This window comes from Gastrolobium bilobum, unplaced genomic scaffold, assembly GCF_033153095.1.
Source record: "Gastrolobium bilobum isolate Gb01-03AN ecotype WA unplaced genomic scaffold, APGP_CSIRO_Gbil_v1 utg12132, whole genome shotgun sequence".
In the NCBI taxonomy this organism is placed as follows: Eukaryota; Viridiplantae; Streptophyta; class Magnoliopsida; order Fabales; family Fabaceae; genus Gastrolobium; species Gastrolobium bilobum.
The window spans coordinates 818527-838461 of record NW_026899550.1 but is presented as its reverse complement, the minus strand read 5'-3'; the positions used below and the strand labels follow the sequence as shown (position 1 = coordinate 838461).

Here is a 19935-nt window from a genome sequence, read left to right as displayed (position 1 = left end):
ATTATTTGCGGTCAACTTGAACATGTCTCCATCATTGGTTATGCCACTGGTCTCCATCTCGTCTCCCTCAGAACCCGTCGAACTCGGTCTCTGATACCACTGTTGGGAAAAATCGGTTCCCTCAAGCTCGGCTAAGCAGCCTTTGTGCGGAAGTCAATCAACAAGATCCTGATCTCGGATCTAGGCAATACATCGGCCTGAATTTACCAGGTCGAGCAGCGCAACGAAAAAACAAAATGAAAAATCACAAAACAGGAGAGAGAAGAAGAAGAACACAACCAGATTTAACGTGGAAAAACCTTCTTTAATGAAGAAGTAAAAACCCACGGGACCTAGTCTAGATTAAAAATCCACTATGAAAATAATGGTTACAAATAATCAGAATCACCAATGTGGTAGTTAACTCAACCTCTCCAACAATGGTGATTATGAAACCTCCCTAGAGATGTTTCACTCAAACTCTCTCTAGAGACCTCTCAAATGCAAAGCATAAAGCTTTGCTCAAACTCTCAAATAATTATCTCTCAACCTAGCCTCCACCCTCAACTAATGAATATATAGAGGAGGTGAGATCTAGGGTTAGAGTTTTTAGCATTGAAGAAGGAAGCCCAACATGGACTACTTGCCAATGCCCCATGATGCATGCACATAAAAATAGGAAGAGGAAAGTGAATGCATAAAATATTGAAACACATTAAACAACGGGGAAAGTTTTTAATTATTAAATTGTTATAAGAGTTCACTGGATCGAAACTCACTATATTTGCTGAACATTCATTAACAACATTCACTCAGTAAATCAATCAACGTAGTTGAATTATTATTACTGGTATGCAGAATATGCATGTTAGCTGTAATGTGTTCAAAACATCAAGTTCATTACAGCTAGAATGATGAAGTTTAAGGTTTTGCAAGGACTATTATAAAATGCTTCGTAAAGACTATCGATATGGATCGCGGAATATTCTGAGTGTGCAATGCATAGTAACAAACTGCACGCAACAACTAAAATCCAAAGTACTCTGAAACAGGTGCGTGTCACGCGCAGATTGGTTGGGACTCTGCTTGAAAGTTGAAACAAAGGGGTGTCGCACTCTGCTTTTGGTTTTGGTGACTGTTCCATCTCTGTAGCAGACCCTTTATGGACTAAATTTTTCTACGTACAATTAACTTTTTTTTTTAATCATGTATTCAGACGTAATGTAACCCATATCAGACCAGAATTGAATTTTCCTGTCCAATTTATGTTCTTAATTTTATTATTTCAGCAGCATATTATTGACCAAAAGAATTGTTACACCAGTTAAAAAAGACAGAGCCTACTAAAAAAAGAAGACAAAATTATTAAAGTTGTACATTTATAATATTTTATTAGAAAAACAGAAGTAAGAAAAAAAAACTAGAGAACATGAAATTTGAATCCCTAAAATTGATCGTGATTCCAGATTACTGGTCGGATATGATATTATGAGAGATTGCTTCCAAACAAAAATTCTGAATTAATTTTTTTTTTCGTGCAGATAAAAAATAAATACATATAAAATAAAATTCTGTGCATTTAGAGTTCTTTTCAAGTACCAAAAACAAAGCTCTATTTAATAAATATATTGACTGATTAAGTTCTCTCTCTTTAATCTGATCAATCTTCTCAAGGAACAAAAACTATTCTCATTTTATTAAGAAAGTCCGACATAAATTGATTGATGGCCGAGTGGCATGTTAATGGAATTTCAATTTCTGACTATGAAAAAAGTTTTGTTGATAGAGACAAAACTTATTTCGGAGATTTATGTTAAAAGGAGTAATCTTCGACTATTTATTGTGGGATACCTTGAGAAAAACTCAAAAAACTATTGTCATTTTTTGGGAGAATTTTAAAATTTTAATCTTGGACTGGTCCCAAATAAAATTGCCTCACGTGAAAAATACATGTAATTTATAAGAAAAACAAATTCTAATGTTCTTCAAGGTGCCAGAGAAGTGGCCAAAATCACATAAAGTTGGTGTTTAAGTTTTTTTTTTTTATGCATAGGTGTTTAAGTTTTAATTTGATACTAAACTTGTTATATCTTTTTTCAACAAATTTGTGTGGGCAAAGCTATATTGAAACAAATTGTGGTCAAGAGAGCCTATTTGATAACTGTTTTAGAAAATAATTTTTTAATTTTAAAAAATAAATAAAAAAATTGTTTGATGGAGGGTATTTTCTGAAAATGATTATCAAAGCAGTATCTCTTTATTAACTTTTAGAACTAAAATTACATAATACCTGTGTATTTGTTTTAAATTTTTATTCATAAAAGAATGAAAAAGCACAAAGAACAATTTGTTCTCATTAATGGTACAATTGTAAATAATAAGTCATTCTCATATAGGCAAAAATAATAATATTTTTTTATTCTAATCAAAAATTACGAAAATATAATTATTTAAAACAAAATTACGAATTTATAATATTATGTTGCGCCCCATCAGAACGCCACAAGTCGCACCCCAGTGAGGCGTAACAGGTGCAAAACCCCACTAGATGCAACATCTGGCGCCTCACCTAGGCGCCACTTTGCACCATTTTTTCATTTCTAACCTTCTCTCTAAAATTTTCCTCTACCTTCTTTCTAGAATTCTCTTTGAGTTCTGCGGTAAATTTTTGTGCAGCAAAGCTCTACTGGTCAAGTAACTGTTAATATATGCTTTCTGTATTTTTAATTTACAGCAATAGAAAAATTATAATATTATTGACTTAAGAAATTGTTAGTGACCTAGAAAATGATAAGTGATTGAGAATTGTTAGAGATGTAGAAAATTGTTAGTGACCTATATTATGAATAGTGATTTAAAACATACTTTAGCAATATAGTTAGTGACTTATCATGTTAATGGCTTGGAACATTATTAGTGAGTAGGTTATGATTAGTTGCTTTGATTTAAAAATTAAAAAAATTATTTGTGATTTATTAAATTTGTTATGTCTGTATTAGACATGTTAATTATTTGAAATTAAATAAATTATGATAATATCTTTTTAAAATTTGTGGCATATTATCATGGTTGAGTCATCGTCATCTGAGTCACCTCGGTCTACACTTGAGTACGAGCTTGAGCCCACATATCCAACCACACATGTTTTTCTTAGACCATATAGATTAGATATACTTAGGAGGCACATCTCATGATGTTCCGGGAATTGAGACTCCTCCACATCTTGATATTCTTGTATTTGAGTTGCGGGCATACCATCTTTCTCATCATTGTTCGAAGCACTAGCATTCTCGGCAAGATGTCGATCTTCCATTGTAATATTTTCTTCATCGTCATCATCAATATCGTCATCCATAACCCTAGTAGGGTCATTTTTATCTTCCATAGACAAATTAACAACTGGAACAACAGATGACGATGCATTATATGCAGAATTGAAATCAATTGACCTCATTGGTAAAGCAACATCCTTTGCTTTGGCAATATCCACGTACAACTCTAAGAAATCTTTCATTGACTGGTTGAAGAATTGTCCTATAACCATTTCTATGTCTTCATCATCTACTACTTGCATGCCAAAATATTGTTCATCACACCATATTCTTGTCATGACCAAAGTGATAGATTGGTTATCTTAGAGAACTAATTTTTTTATAGATTTTCTGATGCAATTTGTCAATAGTTGAGTTGCGCTTGATATGTATTGGCATTTTCTCGCCTTCGAAAACTACACCACGTCAGCCCTCCACTCTCCTACCATTATAATATAGACAATACGAACAGAATCAGAATTTGAATTTATTCTTATATATAACCAAAAAGCACAAAAAGAGAGTATAAATAAGCAAGTTCTAATATATCTAAGAGCGAGGAGATGATGCAGAATAATTGTGAAAAATGTGAAGAGAAGAGGGGTTTAAATAGAAGGCAGATGGCTGAATCACGTCTAGATTGGGCGAGTAAGGGAACATGCCGCGCCCCTGGGAGGCGATACTGGTGCAAAGTGGCGCCTAAGGATGTGCATGGGTCGAACCGAACCGGATTTTTTGAAAAATCGAACCGAATTGGTTTAAATGGTTCGGTTCGGAAGTGGTTCGGCTCGATTGGAACGGTTCGGTTCGGTTTGGAACCGGTTCGAGTCGACCCTCTTTTGAAAAGAAAAAAATTTAAAAAATTTAAAAATAAAGTTATAAAAATCAATTTGGTTCGGTTTGAAAACGATTCGGTTCGGTTCAAAATGGTTCGGTTCTTAAACATATTCTAAAACCGGTTCGGTTCATGAACTGGTTCTTTAAAAACTGATTTTTAAAAACCGGTTATTTTAAAAGCGGTTCGGTTCAGTTCGGTTCATGATTCAGTTCAATTTTGTAGGTTATTTTGCACACCCCTAGTGGCGCCTAGGTGAGGCCAGTGGCGGAGCCGGGGGTTCAATTTGAGCTCAGGTCAAAAATTATATGTGTATTTATTTTTTAATTTTAATTAATTCATATTACAATACATTTAAATTATACTAAATACAAAGCACCTGAGCAGACGACACTAAGAAAAGTTATAATTTTATTAAATATTTTTTATTTTTTTTTATACAAGTGAGAATTGAACACATAACCAAGTACAACTTACCCAAATCTCTTACCAAATATATTTTAATTTTTAGATAGAGCAAAATACAAATTTTAGCCTGGGCCAAAACAATTTTAACATGGGCCAAAACAATTTTAACATGGGCCAAATTATAATTAATTATATAATTACATATAATAAGTATAATTTATTAAAATTTAGCCCGAATCGAAGCCACTCTCCTCCAGTGGGTGAGGCACCACCTGTTGCGCCTAGTGGAGACGTCACTTTGCACGAGTTGTGTCTCACTAGGACACGACTTGTGACATTATCGTAGGCGCGACACATTTTTATAAATCTGTAATTTGGTTTGAAACGAATATGTCTTCATAATATTTTATTAAAATAACAATATATAAATTTTTTGCCTTCTCATGTATCGGGTTTGTCGAAATTTGTTTAGTACATCAATCAAACGGATTTTTGTTCTTGTACATTAAAAACATATTCTTAAAATACATATAACAAACAGGTTTTTTTATTTTATAATTTTTTTTTAAATTAATTTACCAAACAGATTTTTTTCTTTTCTACCTCTGAAAATAAACTCTTAAAAACTATTTTATAAAATAGTTTTTTTTTAAAAAAAAAAAATCAAAACACTTCCAAACAGACATAATTTCTATGTGTACTTTTTTTTACTTAAAATCATACTTTATTCAATAGAGTATGATAACATGCTCTGAACCAATGTCAGATAGATTGGGACCATTGGGTGACTCACAAAGGAGCATCACAAAGATAACATTCAGCCCTCGAGCAAAGTCCCTTGCACAATCAGATATACATGTAACAATTAAATGTTTAATATTTTCATGCTAGATATATTCAGAGCTTATGTATGTTTGAAGTTTTTGTTTAATCTCTCCTAAACTAACACTTCTTGAAAACTTAAAACTGTAAGTTTCTTACTTTCTTAACTAGCTCTATAAGGTGAGAGTTCTTTAAGTAGACAAAACATTGAACACTCTTTATTACGAGTTATTTTACTTTTATTTAAAATGATTAAAGCAGTAAGTTAAATTGATAACGAATAACTAATTATGTCATAAAATTATTATTATAAAAATTTAACTTTTTTTTCTACAGTATAATTATTTTGTATATGAGCATAACTAGGAAACTATTCAATCCATGATTCAATCTACTGAAAAAACAGCAAATTAGCAATTTTTTGTTCAATGAACCCATCAATTTAATCATTTCCACATTATTAATCATCAATTTAATCATTTATTATTTATAATATTAATTAATAATTAATTACTAGTAGTTCTCATCATCACTTGATGATAATATTTTAAGAAATTATTAAATAAATAAAAATTGGTGTAAATTAATTTTGATTCAAACCCAATATGTTCTTTCTTTAAAATCAATCAAATTCCTCATTAAGTAATATTTTAATTATGTAGATATATATATGAATAAATATTAACTTTTAATTATTAAGAAGAGGATATTTCAAAACTTTTATATTTTATTTATAAAGAAACAATCTTAATTATATTATTTTGTATAATTCTAATTTAAATAATCGTCAGGCCGAACTTAAAATAAAGACAGTAATCAATGCTAAATGTCCTTCCATTTTGTCTTTCTCTATTAGTTTTATTTTTCGCGCTCTCTTATTTCTTCGTTAATAAGAATTTAATAATGTTATTAGGGTTATTGGTTTAATCAGTAGGTCACTAGTTCAACCGTATGACCTAATAATTATATGCAAATCTAATTTATATTAAAAAATTATAAACATACTCAAATAATTGAAAATAACAATATAAATTCTAAATATTTTAATATAAAAATAATAAATTATATATTATTATCCAATAAAGGATCAAACAAACATATAATTCTTAAGATACTAGTGTTTCATATTCTGTAAACGACATCTCTAACTATAAATCAAATCAAAATTGCTTACATAGTGCATAACCGAAATAATATTAGTACTATAGGTACATAACTTATGTAAATCAATAAATAACGAATCACTAAAATATACCAATTATAAAAGAAATTGGAATTTGTTTTTGGAGTTTTTTGTTTAAAATAAATCGAATCGGTCACCGATTTTTACAAAAATCGATCGAGTCGCATTGGGTTTGGTACATGGCTAATCCAATATAATAACCGGACTGGTTAAATGACTGGTTCTCCGGATTCTGAATCGACCTGATTTTGTTTTTACAACATTGGAATTTAGAAATCATCCTCCCTTAATTTTAAAATCAATTTTATAATACTAGTGACGTATTAAGTTGTTTAAATCAATTAATGATTGGTGGATTAATTACAATATGAGGACTAAAAAAATTAAAAGATAAAAGTGGATATGTAATTTGGATTGTGGACAACCTGTCACATGACAATATCTATATTGAAAATAAGAAGGAAATTATTTCCCGTGGAAATAAAGTTATCTCTTGTAACTTTAAAACGATGTTGTTTTGAAGTTAAAGATTAAAAATAAAGGGTATTTGAAAATTTTACATTTTTCTTTAAATTATGAATTTTTTTAAAACATCATTTATTTTTAATCTTTAACCTCAAAATGATATCATTACAAGACTGCATCACAAATAAAAAGCATATTAAGGTAATGTTGTTTATGGAAATTATTTTCAAATAGGGGTTATATCTTTCATGTTATAGGAATCATTTATTTTTATTTTTATTTTTTACTGTTAAGAAAGGACAAGACCAAGAAATAAAAAGGTTTATTTTTCTTATATTCTCACAAGTCACAACCCATATATGAGCCTCATATATTTTTCGGTGGGACCATATAAGGTTTGTGTGAGGAGAGGGAATTCCTCTCTACAGCTGTAAATGACCAAGTGAAAAATCGCGTAAGAGGACGTTTGGTGCGAAGTATTTTTTTGGATTCTCGAAAAACTGAATTTTTTAAAATTTTAAATTTTTAAATATTATGGTAAATTGAATGTAAAAATTATACTTTTGAAAATTGAGATTCTCGGATAAAAAAAATTTCTCATGTACCAAATACCCCATAAAATGACACTGTAGAAAAAGAAAGGAACTTAAAAAGGAAAAGGTAACATCATGAGTTGTTTAAAGTCTTAATATCATCTTATCTTTAACTCTGAATTAGCTAATCGTGAGATAATCTCAAAAAAAGAAGAAGAAAAGTTCACACAATGGATTCCACACATACATGCACCTAGTGATTTCCCCCCATAAATCCCCCGCATATTTAATGTGAAAATTAACAGAAGAGTTCGAGAATAGTTACAATAGTCCTTCTTCTGTCTTCAAACCAACACAACGATGTTTTACCCCAAAGACATGACTTCCCCATCCTCAATTTTCTCGGCTTATGCCTCCATGAGTGCCTCTATTATGCTTCTGCGTTCCATGTTCAACGAGTTCGTACCTCAACCAATTCGTGGCCACCTTTCCAATGCCTTCCGCTACCTCATCAAGCCTCGCTCCTCTACTCTCACCCTCATCATCGAAGAGTCCAGTGGCATAGCTTGTAACCAAGTCTATGATGCTGCAGAGGCTTACCTCTCCACCAAAGTGAGCCCTGAAAATGAAAAGCTCAAAATCAGCAAGAGTCCAAAGGAGAAGAATTTGACTATTCGGTTAGAGAAAGGTGAAAAGCTAACTGATTCCTATGATGGGGTTTCCCTCAAATGGAGATTTAACTGCAAAGAACCAGAGAATAACAACTCCTCCAACGATCATCATAGTATCCCTGTGAGGTCGGAAAAGCGATATTTTGAGCTGAGCTTTCACAAGAAGCACAAGGAAATGGTCTTGGAATCTTACCTACCCTTCATTCTTGAGAAAGTAAAGGAGATGAAAGATGAAGAAAGGGTGTTGAAGATGCATACTTTGACCTCCTATTATGGTGGGGTCAGATGGGACTCCATAAACCTCGAGCACCCATCGAAGTTTAAGACACTGGCTATGGAGTCAGAGCTGAAGAATGCGATCATGGAGGACCTAAATAGGTTTGTGAATAGAAGGGACTTTTACAAGAAAGTTGGGAGGGCATGGAAACGTGGGTACTTATTGTATGGCCCTCCGGGTACTGGCAAATCCAGCTTGATCGCTGCCATGGCTAATCACTTGAGATTTGATATATTTGACTTGCAACTTGGCAACATAGTAAGGGATTCGGACCTGAGAAAGATTCTTCTGGCTACAGCAAATAGGTCCATTTTAGTCATTGAAGACATTGATTGCAGTGTGGATCTTCCAGAGCGTAGGCATGGAGATGGACGTAAACAAGCTGATGTACAGGTTGGTAATTCTAAATAACTATCATACCTGCTTCTTCCAAGTATTTACTTAAACAGGTAAATTAGATTTTCCTTAAATGCGAAGTACCCTGATTACTTTTTTATTCACTAGTCTGATATCTGTGTCTATTCATGACCCGTCAGTGTATGATAGCAAACTGCCAAGAGTTCTTGGCCTAAAATGGTTATTTTCCAAATTCCAAACCAAACAAGTGGGTTCTGATTGAAGTATGCAAAAGATACAATATATTCTCTTGCTCGTCTTTTTGTTTTAGAAGTTGACAGGTTCATTACTTTACCATGTCTTTAGACTCATTTTCTCATTTGCGAGGAAACTTTATATTCCTTTTTTCTCTTGCGAGTGGAAACGTGCTGTTTTTAAAAGCTTCCCCTGAATTGGTACGTGGGGACAGTGGACTACCGTGCACTTTAATAATTAGTTAAGAAATTTGGTTTTGGTGATAATTTATTAATTAGTTTTCAGGAAAGTTGGATGCCACATACGATGATCCTCCGTGTGAAACATTATGATGTTATTATTATTATTATTATTGGTAGAAGATGTTCATGAAAAATCAACACCTTCACATATAAAAACTAAACTCTGTTAGTGATACCTTTATTTTTCTTTAACCTTATGGATCGCACTATGTTTTTAAGCTCTAATTTGTTCCCTCTCTATTTAGATACAATTTAATTTAGTAATTTCTCAAACAAAACACACACACGTGTTAATTTAAATATTGTTCTCACAGTAACATCTCTATCATTTAGTTGAGTTTGGATGCTAAAATTAGTCTTTGGCTCATAATGCATTTCATGGATGTATGCAGTTGACTTTGTCTGGATTACTGAACTTCATAGATGGGTTATGGTCTAGTTGTGGAGACGAGAGAATCATCGTATTCACCACAAATCACAAGGAAAGACTAGACCCAGCTCTGTTGAGGCCAGGAAGGATGGACATGCACATTCACATGTCATATTGCACCTACGATGGGTTCAAGCTTTTGGCCTCAAATTACTTGGAAATTTCCTCTGACCACCACCTGTTTGGGGAAATTGAGGGGCTAATAGAGGACACACAGATAACCCCTGCGCAAGTGGCAGAGGAATTGATGAAGAGCGAAGATGCTGAGGAGGCACTTGAAGGATTCGTGAATCTACTTAAGCGGAAGAAGATGGAAGGTGATGTATGTGAGAGCAATAATCCAGATAAAGCAGAAACTCATAAGATATCCAAAAGGCGTAAGGCTGCAGGTTGCAAGCGAAAACAAGCTGTTGGGATCAACAAGAAAAATAGTGCTGTTACCCTAAGAACGACAAGAAGAAGAGGATGTAGTTTGTAATCAGCTGGTCACTGATGGAATGATCAAATAAGATTGTAGGATCTACTTTTTGTCTCCAAAAATAAAAATTGCTGATGTTGGCTTCGGGCTTTTGTTAGTTTTAATCTATTGCTGTGAGCCTACATTTTCTATCCAAACTGTGCTTGAACTCTCTTTGATGTACATGAGGAGAAGAAATGAATGAGACGCAGAGTGTGATTGCCAGTTTCACTAAGTGGATGGTATATGTATATGTGATTATGTATATTTGTAGTAACAATGATCACAAATAGATTCATGAGAATATATATCTCCACTATCCATATTAATTTTTTGTGCGCGTTTGCTCCAGGCTTAGACCAGGTACTTTGAATGTGTAAAACTTCCAGGCAGCCTATGATCTTTTTGTGTGTGTGTGTGTGGATAATAGCCTATGATCTTTTTAGACATTGAAATACGCTTTCTAATGTGTCTAACTTATGAGTGGGAAAGCACAAATGGCCAAAAACCATGACAGCATGTGAAAATAAGCTATAAAATAAGACTTGATGCATAGCCTAGCCAAACAACTCAAACAATAACCTAAACTCGTATACTGAGAGACACCAACAAATTGAATGAAAGAATTCAAAGTTTATGTCGGTAACTCGGTTCTCTCGACTCGGGCTCAGAAGTTTTTTTGCAGAAGTCAGTCAATAAGATCCTGGATCTCGGATCTCGACAATCTTACCTCGGCCTGAATTTCAGCAGGTCGGGCAGCGCAACGTAAAAACAAAAATATAAAAGGGAGAGAGAGAAAGAGAACACAAACAGATTTTAATGTGAAAAAATCTTCTCCAATGAAGAAGTAAAAACCTACGGGACCTAGTCCAGTTCAAATGTCCACTATGAAAATAATGGATACAAAGAATCAAAATTCACTAAAGTGATGGTTAACACAACTTCTCCAACAATGGTGATAATCAAATTTCCCTAGAGATATTTCACTCAAACTCTCTCTAGAGATCTCTCAAATACAAAGTTTAAAGCTTTGTTCACAAATCTCTTAAAAAAATTTCTCTCAATCTTCTTGTTCTCTAACCTGGCCTCCATGCACAACTAATGAATATATAGAGATGGTTAGGATTTTTAGGAAACCCTTCAATGGCTTTGGACTTAGCATTAGGAGAAAGCCCAACAATTTATGAGGTATGCAAACCAAACTACCTTTTAATAAACATGCATCAAACTGTGATGGAAAATGAAAGAATTACATGGTCCGAAAACCAAGAGTATCAAACCTCCAACCATGTACAAGGCTTAACTAATCATATTAGTTCATCATTAAAGTTAAATCAGAGCTTAAATAGTGTTGAATTGAAGATTTAAAATCAATGTATCTTAGTCACTTCCTCGTCAATTTTCACATAGGGATGAGATTGTTGAGCAGTATACATTTAATAGTATCTAGTTATAATTGTGGTAGCAATTATATGAATTAATTGTAATTAGAATTGATTGATAGGAGATATCAATTATCTGATTTTGATTTTTTTTTTCTTGATTTGAGGCATGATTGAAGCTAAAAATTAGAGTATATAATTATCACTATACAAAGGAAGAAATGTACATATTCTATTTTTTGACATGGTATCAGGGTTTTGGTCTTTGTAAAACAAATCCCTCTTTGTTTTGCTCTCATTTAGGGATGTGATTATTGAGCTATACACATTTAATAGTATCATGTTTTAATTGTGGTAGCAATTATAGGAATTAATTGTAATTAGAATTGATTGATAGGAGATATCAATTCTGTGATTTTGAATTTTTTTTATTTCCTAATTTGTGGCTTGATTGAAGCCCAAAATCAGTGTATATAATTACCACTGTACAAAAGAAGAAATATACATATTCTATTTTTTGATATGGTACCAGAGCAGGGTTTTGGTCTTCGTAAAACAAATCCCTCTTTGTTTTTCTCTCATTTTTTCCCCACCCACCCGTATCTCACTTCTTTGGAATGTCTTGTTTTTCTTGTATCTGTATTCGTATTCCCAATTTTTTTCTCAAATCCCTAATTTTCGAGGGCTATCAACAGTTCTGAAAACCCCAATCTTACTCTTGTGCTTTTCTCTTCTCCCCAAAACATCATCCTTCAACAAATCATCCCTCCCTCCCTATCACCATTGTCCTTGATGATACCAACCATCCCTTATTGACCCAACTCATGGATATGCGTATTGGTGCCCGTAATAAAGGTGGGTACCTAAACAGTGTTACCAAGAAAGCGAATTGGAATGATCTGCCTACGATGCTTGGGCTACTGAAAACAAATGGGTTAAGAGTTGACTTATTGATTCCAGGAGCCAACCCCTCATGCAACGCTTCCTTCGTATTGAGACTGCCAAGGAAATATGGGACGCTACGATGCGAACCTTCTATGATGGTTCTGACGAGACTGTCTTTTTGAACTCAACCAACGGTCCTTCAACACCAAACAACTAGGTCGCCCGCTCTCCACGTACTACAATGAATTGTTGTCCATTTTCTAGGAGATTGATCACCGTCTTTCTGACCAGGCTAACACGATTGATGGTGTCCTTCATCTCCATTCAGCTATGGCTCGTCTCAGGGTTTATATCTTCCTTAGTGGCCTTGATTCCAAATTTGATCAAGTTTGTGGTGAGATTCTATGTAAAAAGCACAACAACGCCTCACTGTGGGACACTATCAGCCTAGTGATAGTGCTGCTCTTCTCACACATCCACTTCGCTCAAGGCCTTCACCATCTTCTGGCCTAAACCACACAAACAAGCCTTCCTATCTCTACTCTTATTGTGGTAAGAAAGATCATTCTCAATAGCGATATTTTGAATTAATTGGTTACCCTGATTGGTGGTATTTCACCAAGAAACCTCGCAAGAAGGCCTTTGGGAAAGGTTTGATTGCAGCTTTTGATGTAGATCCTGCTTCTCCTTATGCAAATATTGCCTCTGCTAGCATTTTAGGTAAGCCACATGGGAATTCTACCTAGATCATTGATATAGTAGCGCCTCAGATCATATGGTTTGAGATTGTACTATCTTCTCCAATGTTTGACCTTGCACCCAATCTATAATTTCAACGACTAATGGTGGCACCTCAATTATTACTAGTCAAGGTTCCACTGTTTTATCTGATAACTCTCTTCATTTTAGGCTATGATTGGGGAATAGGCCTAAGTAGTTAGAGGATAACGTTGGAGAATTTTTGGATTGGTATTCACCAACTAAACCAAAAATCGATATAATCCAATTAAATTTTGCGGAGTGTTTTTTCGATTTTTGATTTTTCAATTTTTGATTAATTTGGTTATTATTTTTTCGGTTCGGTAACTACAGTTTGAATCAGTTGATGAACACCCCTATCTTTACACATTCATTTAACAGCGGTTCATGTGGTATTCACTACAAAAAATGAGGTGATTTGTGGAGGTCATATTTTCATATTGTTGAGGTCTTTGACCCCCACAAAAGACATTTGTGGCATTCACTCAGACCTCCAGTTCTGCCTTCGCCACAACATAGTTTGTGGAGGTTTTTTGTGCAGTGCCACAATTTGTTGAAGTATTTTCTGGAGGCTCTAGACCCCCACAAATGTTTCAGTTTCTGGAGGTTTAAGACCCCCACAAATTTGTTGAAAATTAAAAAAAAAAATCATTTAAAATGTTACGTTTCTTTTAAAAAACCAGGTAGATTCAAAAGGATAAAAAAAAAATTCATTCCAAATATTTGAATACATATCTAAATAGAACTTTTGGCAAGGTTAGCTATCTGTTCAGTCTTTCTCCTGTCTTTTTTATCTCTAGATACAATCTCCTAGTCCTTTTCACTGCGTAACAGCATGCTGAGCTTCCATTTCCACTCGTCCACATTGGCCACCGTAGATGATGCCTACAATAACCATCACATTTTCTTAGAACTACTGAAATCACAAATAGTAGCCTTATCACAGAGCTGATCATGGTTCTCAGAAGCTACTGAATAAGAATGGAGTTATACAAGAATAAATCTAACTCCATATTTGATTCAAAGAAAATGTAAGTAAAGAAAATTTTTGTTATCTGTAATCAATTGAATTCAGTTTAATTTAAGCAATTAAAAAAAGTACACGAAAAAAACAAACCCGACTAAAAATACCTAAACATAAATCATTTAAAAAAAGTAAGCAATTTTAACTCATTGATCCCAACATTTTCTTAATAGAGTTAAATATAGGATAAAGTTCAATCCCTCCAACCAGGAAATTGTCTAATCTGAATGTGTTAGTTGTATCATACAGTCCATCTCACAATATAGTTATATTCTGAAAACCAACATTAATTCCACAAACCTTCAAGGATGCAGAGGTTGTATTGATCCAATTAGGGATTGAAGCCTCATCATCATTCATATGCAACCCATCTTTCTTCCTCGGGTGAAACTGAATGCCATGAGTTCATTGCTATAATGCTATCTTTCTTCCTACAATGAATACACAATCAAGTTTGAGCCCAAATGTAACACAAACCTGAATGGTAAGACACCGCATTCTATCAAATTGAGGTATAAGAAACCTGTCATCATGCCATCTTACATTAAGCATATCACTCTTACCAAATTAAAAAAAAATATCATTCAAATTGCAAAGGGAGGGAATTCTCACTGAAAGTATACAAAATGCTCTTGGAATTTGATTTGTAAATTGAGAATCTCTGTAGTCATTACGTAGTGTCAGAACAAGGACTGCATTTATAAAGTACATCTGATTATATGATCGATGAATCATCAACTTATTTATTAGAAATTTTTTTGAGAACTTGTAGAGAGAGAGACTAACTCGGCAAGGTCGTCGAGCTGGCGCAAGAGTCCAACGAGACCAGCCATGGCGCAAGATGGGTGTGATTTTTTGCTTCTCAATTTTTTTTCTCATAATTATTAGCCAAATCAAAGCATGACTGCATCTATTTGCTTCCCATCAAAGGGTACGATTGATGGCTATTACATATTTTGTCATGTTTAAAAATATCATATGGTATACATGTATCAACAGTTAATTAACAGTCTCTTACAATACACACACACATATATTATGATGACACCTCAAAGCTATGAAGTCTACGGGCTAGACATTGGACCACACAGAGAAAAAATTTCATAAAAATTTAAAAAAATGCAAGAGAATGTACTATCAGAGAGATTCAGGACTTGAAAACTGACCATGTCTCGCACAGTCGCACTGTGATGAATACAAATACAATGAAAACAAGGTGCAGATTGAACGAGCCAGCCCACTATCTGTATATGAAAGCATACCTATTTTAAGGCTATACAATGATCTTCTTGGTCCTTGCAGTGTCCGGCATCTTACTCCAGATTAGCTGCCTTCAGAGCCAATGGAAATTAAGCAAGAAAGATGGAAATTATAATTAGCCACTGAAAAGGTTATTAATAACTCTAGCAATAAAACAAAAAAAAAAAAAGATATTTTTATTTAACCTGTATTCAACTAGTCCTACTCCTAAATATTAACTCAAATGCAAGGGTGAAAAATTGTAACTCTCAGAACTAACTATTGGAAACCTACACATAATCTAAGGTTAATAATGTCTTGAATACCTCCTTATATGGAGAATGCAGTGAGATGTGTATTAAAAGCATCGTCATATGTGCATAGTATGTTAATTGATCCATTGACATTATCAGTTGAATAAAAAATATGGAAGGAACGAGCTCAGACTTATTGTAAAATTCAATCTCAAAGGTCGTATTTGACTTTTGCACAAACAATGAACAATGATATTTATGTCCACCCAAGAAGACCATGAAATTTCCAATTTTATGTATGTAGTCAATGTATAGATTTGGATATTACAATATATATGGTGCACCTGCCTCAAAACTATTGTTTTATTTGTCAGACTATCATGTATCAGACTTATTATCTGGCATCAAACGAAAAGCATAGTCCATTCACAAATGAAATCGAAATAGGAAAAGAATAGCAGCATCAACCTTTAATAAAATATTCAAATAGAATAAGATAATACATAATTCATCAGTGAAAATAACAAGAATCCAATCAGTAGGTAGTGGAGGCAATGGAGGGAACACAACAGACTTACTACTAATGAGACTTGATTAATATAGGTTACCAACCAATTTAATGGGATGAGATTAAAAATTTAAAACTACAAAAGGATGAAACATACTAACTCATTGATGAATTTAATACACGAGCCACCAAATTAGAATAATAAAATTTGACTTAGAAATTTCATCAAACAGCTTAAGCTCATCCCATAATATATAAAAACATCCAATAATTTGCCATTTTCACATTTCATCAAACACGATGTCCACAATCAATACACAAAACACAATTAGAAATATATTTCTCCAGCTTACACAGTTTTATATGAAAATTCAAATGCAAACCTAATACCAAACTAATCATATCAACTTACATAAGGTTGAACTTCTCCACAGCCTTCTCAGCTTCATGGTTACAAATGCGAACCTACGATTGTGGTCAGATTCCCTATTATAAATAACCTAACAAAATCACAAGCATCACCACACTTTCATTTCAGATCTAACACAAAACCATAAACACCAATTGAAAATCGAAAGGTTAAAAAGAAAAAAAGAAAAAGACATTCACCTCTGCAATCTCAACTGTTCCAGTTTGCTCGAAAAGCATGGCCAGTTTCTGATTATCAACATCGTAAGGCAAATTCCCAACAAAGAGTTTCACATCTTCAGGTGGTTCAACAAAATCACCTTCTACTTCTTTGTCGCTCTCAGCATCTTTGGTTTCATTGAAACCTTCTTCTTCTTCGTCGTCTTCGACGATGACAGTGTTATCTTCTTCTTGCTGAGCTCAAACCGAAGTCTGAGCCATGAACGTTCTTAAGGTTAGAGAGAGAATAAGAAGCCGAAGGATCGAGGCACGAAAATTGGAGTTAAAATGGTTTAGAGGGAGCTGAGAAAAAGAGGGGTTTGGTTTTGGCGTAGAAGAGTGAGTAGTCTGAAGAGAGAAGGCACAATTCGGCCATCGAAGTTGTAGTGGTCAAACGAAACTAATTTTTTTTAATACTTATAAAGTTACAAAAGTATTTAAAATTACAAAATTATTATAGTTGTCAAAACCTTCCACAAATTACAAAATTTGACTAAAATAAAAATATGATATGGCGTTCATTAAAACCCCCACAATTTGTGTTTTTTTTTGGAGGTTTTAATGACCTCCAATAAATAACCTCCACAAATAACACATTTTTTTGTAGTGATTTTTTCTTGAACGGTAACATTATATCCTCTTAATGCATGATCTTAATAATCTTTTCAACTATAAAATGAAATAAGTACTACATGATTTTTAATCTTGAAATATTATTTTATTACATTCAATATTTTACTTCTTCAATTAATAGTTAACATTATTAAGTATTATAAAAAATATTTCAAAAAAGATATAACATCTCTTTTTGTTAAAACTACAAAACTTTTTGTATTTTAGGTTACTATCTCTCTCTGACCATATTATTAAGATAAGTAAATAACATTAAATGATAATAGTTCAGTTGGTAACAAGAAAGCTAAGCTCAAAGAGTTTAAATAAAGAAAAATATCTCAGTTCGATTTTCACAGGTCACTTTTAGGAGAGATTTAAATATCTTAATCTTTGACCTTTCCGTACTCCGGATTAATCTCATAGCCGCTTCAAAGCGTCGAAGCTTATGGTTATATTAAAAAAAAATTAACTCACCTCAAAAAATAATAATTAGAATTGGGTTAACTAAAATAAATAAATAAAGAACTGTTAGTATTATATTTTATTATTGGATGAAATTTTGTGTAGGTCTCGTTAAAAAAGTATATTAAAAAACATTGTGAAAGAATATATAATCTTATAAATAATGTTATGTCAATGACATGACATTGTTTTATGGAAAAAGTGTTTGTCTTTTTAAATGACACAACTTATATTCTTTCACTCTCACAAAGAGATGAGACTCACACATTTATATTTTTTTATTCAATCTCTCTTCTTTTATCTATCTTTTTCTCTCACTTAAAATGACTCAATTTTATATCCTTAAAATGATAGACACTTTTATTTTATTCGTAGCTTCTATTTTGAAATCAAGAACCCCCAACTTCTTTTGCAGTATTTAGAATCAATTTCTTTCTTATTTGGTACAAATTTATTTACCTATTTTAAAATTAAAAAACATCATAATGAAAAATAAAATAAAATCATGACGACAACCCAAAGAACTGCAAGGTCTGACTAGTTTGGCAAGTTTTTTTTATGGCTTTCTGAGGTCAGGATTGTGATTTTGATCAGTCCTTATCAACGTTGTCATGAAGTGATTCGGATATGCATTTCTTCTTCATATATATACAGCAACTAGTGTCTCATTCTTTAAAATAAACAAGTAGTAACTCAAATAGGTTGGCAAAAGAAACCGACAATAGAATCAGAATGACAACGAGTTCAGAAGCTAAAGTTACTTCTTTTGATTCAACTAGTGTCTCTTTTCTATGGAATTCTGTGTTCTTCAATTATCCATTGCCACGTACTGTATTTCATGTAGAGAAATGCTACTTAACTAATACATTATTAAAGCCCACCGAGAACCTATCCGGTCTAACTTCTCATGGGCAGCATTCGTAAACAAATAACAATCGGTACTAATTATGAAGACATTAAATAGACAAGCTGGACCCCACTCATTTGTACACGATACACTTAATTAAGGTGTATTTCAGAAGATAAAAATTAAACAAATTAAAATTAATAAAAAATAACAGTGCACCAGGACACGAATGATACGTAGATACATTATAAAGTATCACTTTCTTTCTCTATTTCGTATATTCTCACTTTTACTGAACATGTGAGGAGGGAATTGGGGACTATAGGCCCCGTGATTTATTTACATAAAAGCATCTTACATTGGACGCCATTCCTCTTCGTTGAATGAGACAAAGATATGTCAATTAAGTAACTTTGAAGTCTTTTTTTGTCATTTTAATATGGCATTTTAAGCATGATAGTACTTAGTTGATGTGAGGAAATTAAGGGCTTTATTTTTATTATGTTACATAACATAAAATCATCTTCCTACACATATAAATTTTATATGGGACCTATTTAAAATTTGTTCTCTTTTTCGTATTCTCTCTCCTCTCTCTTCCTTTTGTGAGAGTAAGAAGTTTGTTTTTATGTTATGTTACATAACAAAAACATTTCCCAGAAATTAAATATTATTTTTATAATTTAAAATTTTAATTCTGAACTAGTTCCAAATATGATTAATTATATATCGATGAAATAATTGGAATATCTCCAAAAATTAAAATAATAAATCATTGTTGAAAATGGAAGCTGACCAAACAAGAGTGGGACAGTAGTCACGGTATACAAGGACAATGTCCTTGCCAGTCCTTCCCCCCTATTCTTGTTTTTTTATTTTTGGGTTGAGTTGAAATTACTGATAAATCAGTCTACTAGAGGCTTCTGCTCATGACTGCTGCAAAACAGTAAAGTTTGGTCATATTTGTGCATGCCATTTTATAATAATCAAAGTGAACAGATTATCAATTCAACACGCCGAAAGTTAGTAAGCGTATCAGAACCAGTAAAATATGGGTTACTTGCCAATGCCCCAAAATGTATGCTCATAAAAATAGGCAGATGAAAGTGCATGCATAAAATATTGAAAC

The 19935-nt window shown here is 33.0% G+C and overlaps 1 protein-coding gene and 1 pseudogene across 1 annotated transcript; one reads left to right on the top strand and one right to left on the bottom strand.

Moving 5' to 3' along the window:
* Positions 1 to 7726: 7726 nt before the first annotated feature.
* LOC133291402 (AAA-ATPase At3g50940-like) lies at positions 7727 to 10441 on the top strand. Its single transcript, XM_061489667.1, has 2 exons — positions 7727 to 8877; positions 9710 to 10441. Exons 1-2 carry the CDS (start codon positions 7897 to 7899, stop codon positions 10223 to 10225), a joined length of 1497 nt encoding a protein of 498 aa, XP_061345651.1. The 5' UTR covers positions 7727 to 7896; the 3' UTR covers positions 10226 to 10441.
* A 3599-nt stretch (positions 10442 to 14040) lies between these two features.
* Positions 14041 to 19176, bottom strand: LOC133291377 (RNA-binding protein CP31B, chloroplastic-like; annotated as a pseudogene).
* Positions 19177 to 19935: the final 759 nt, after the last annotated feature.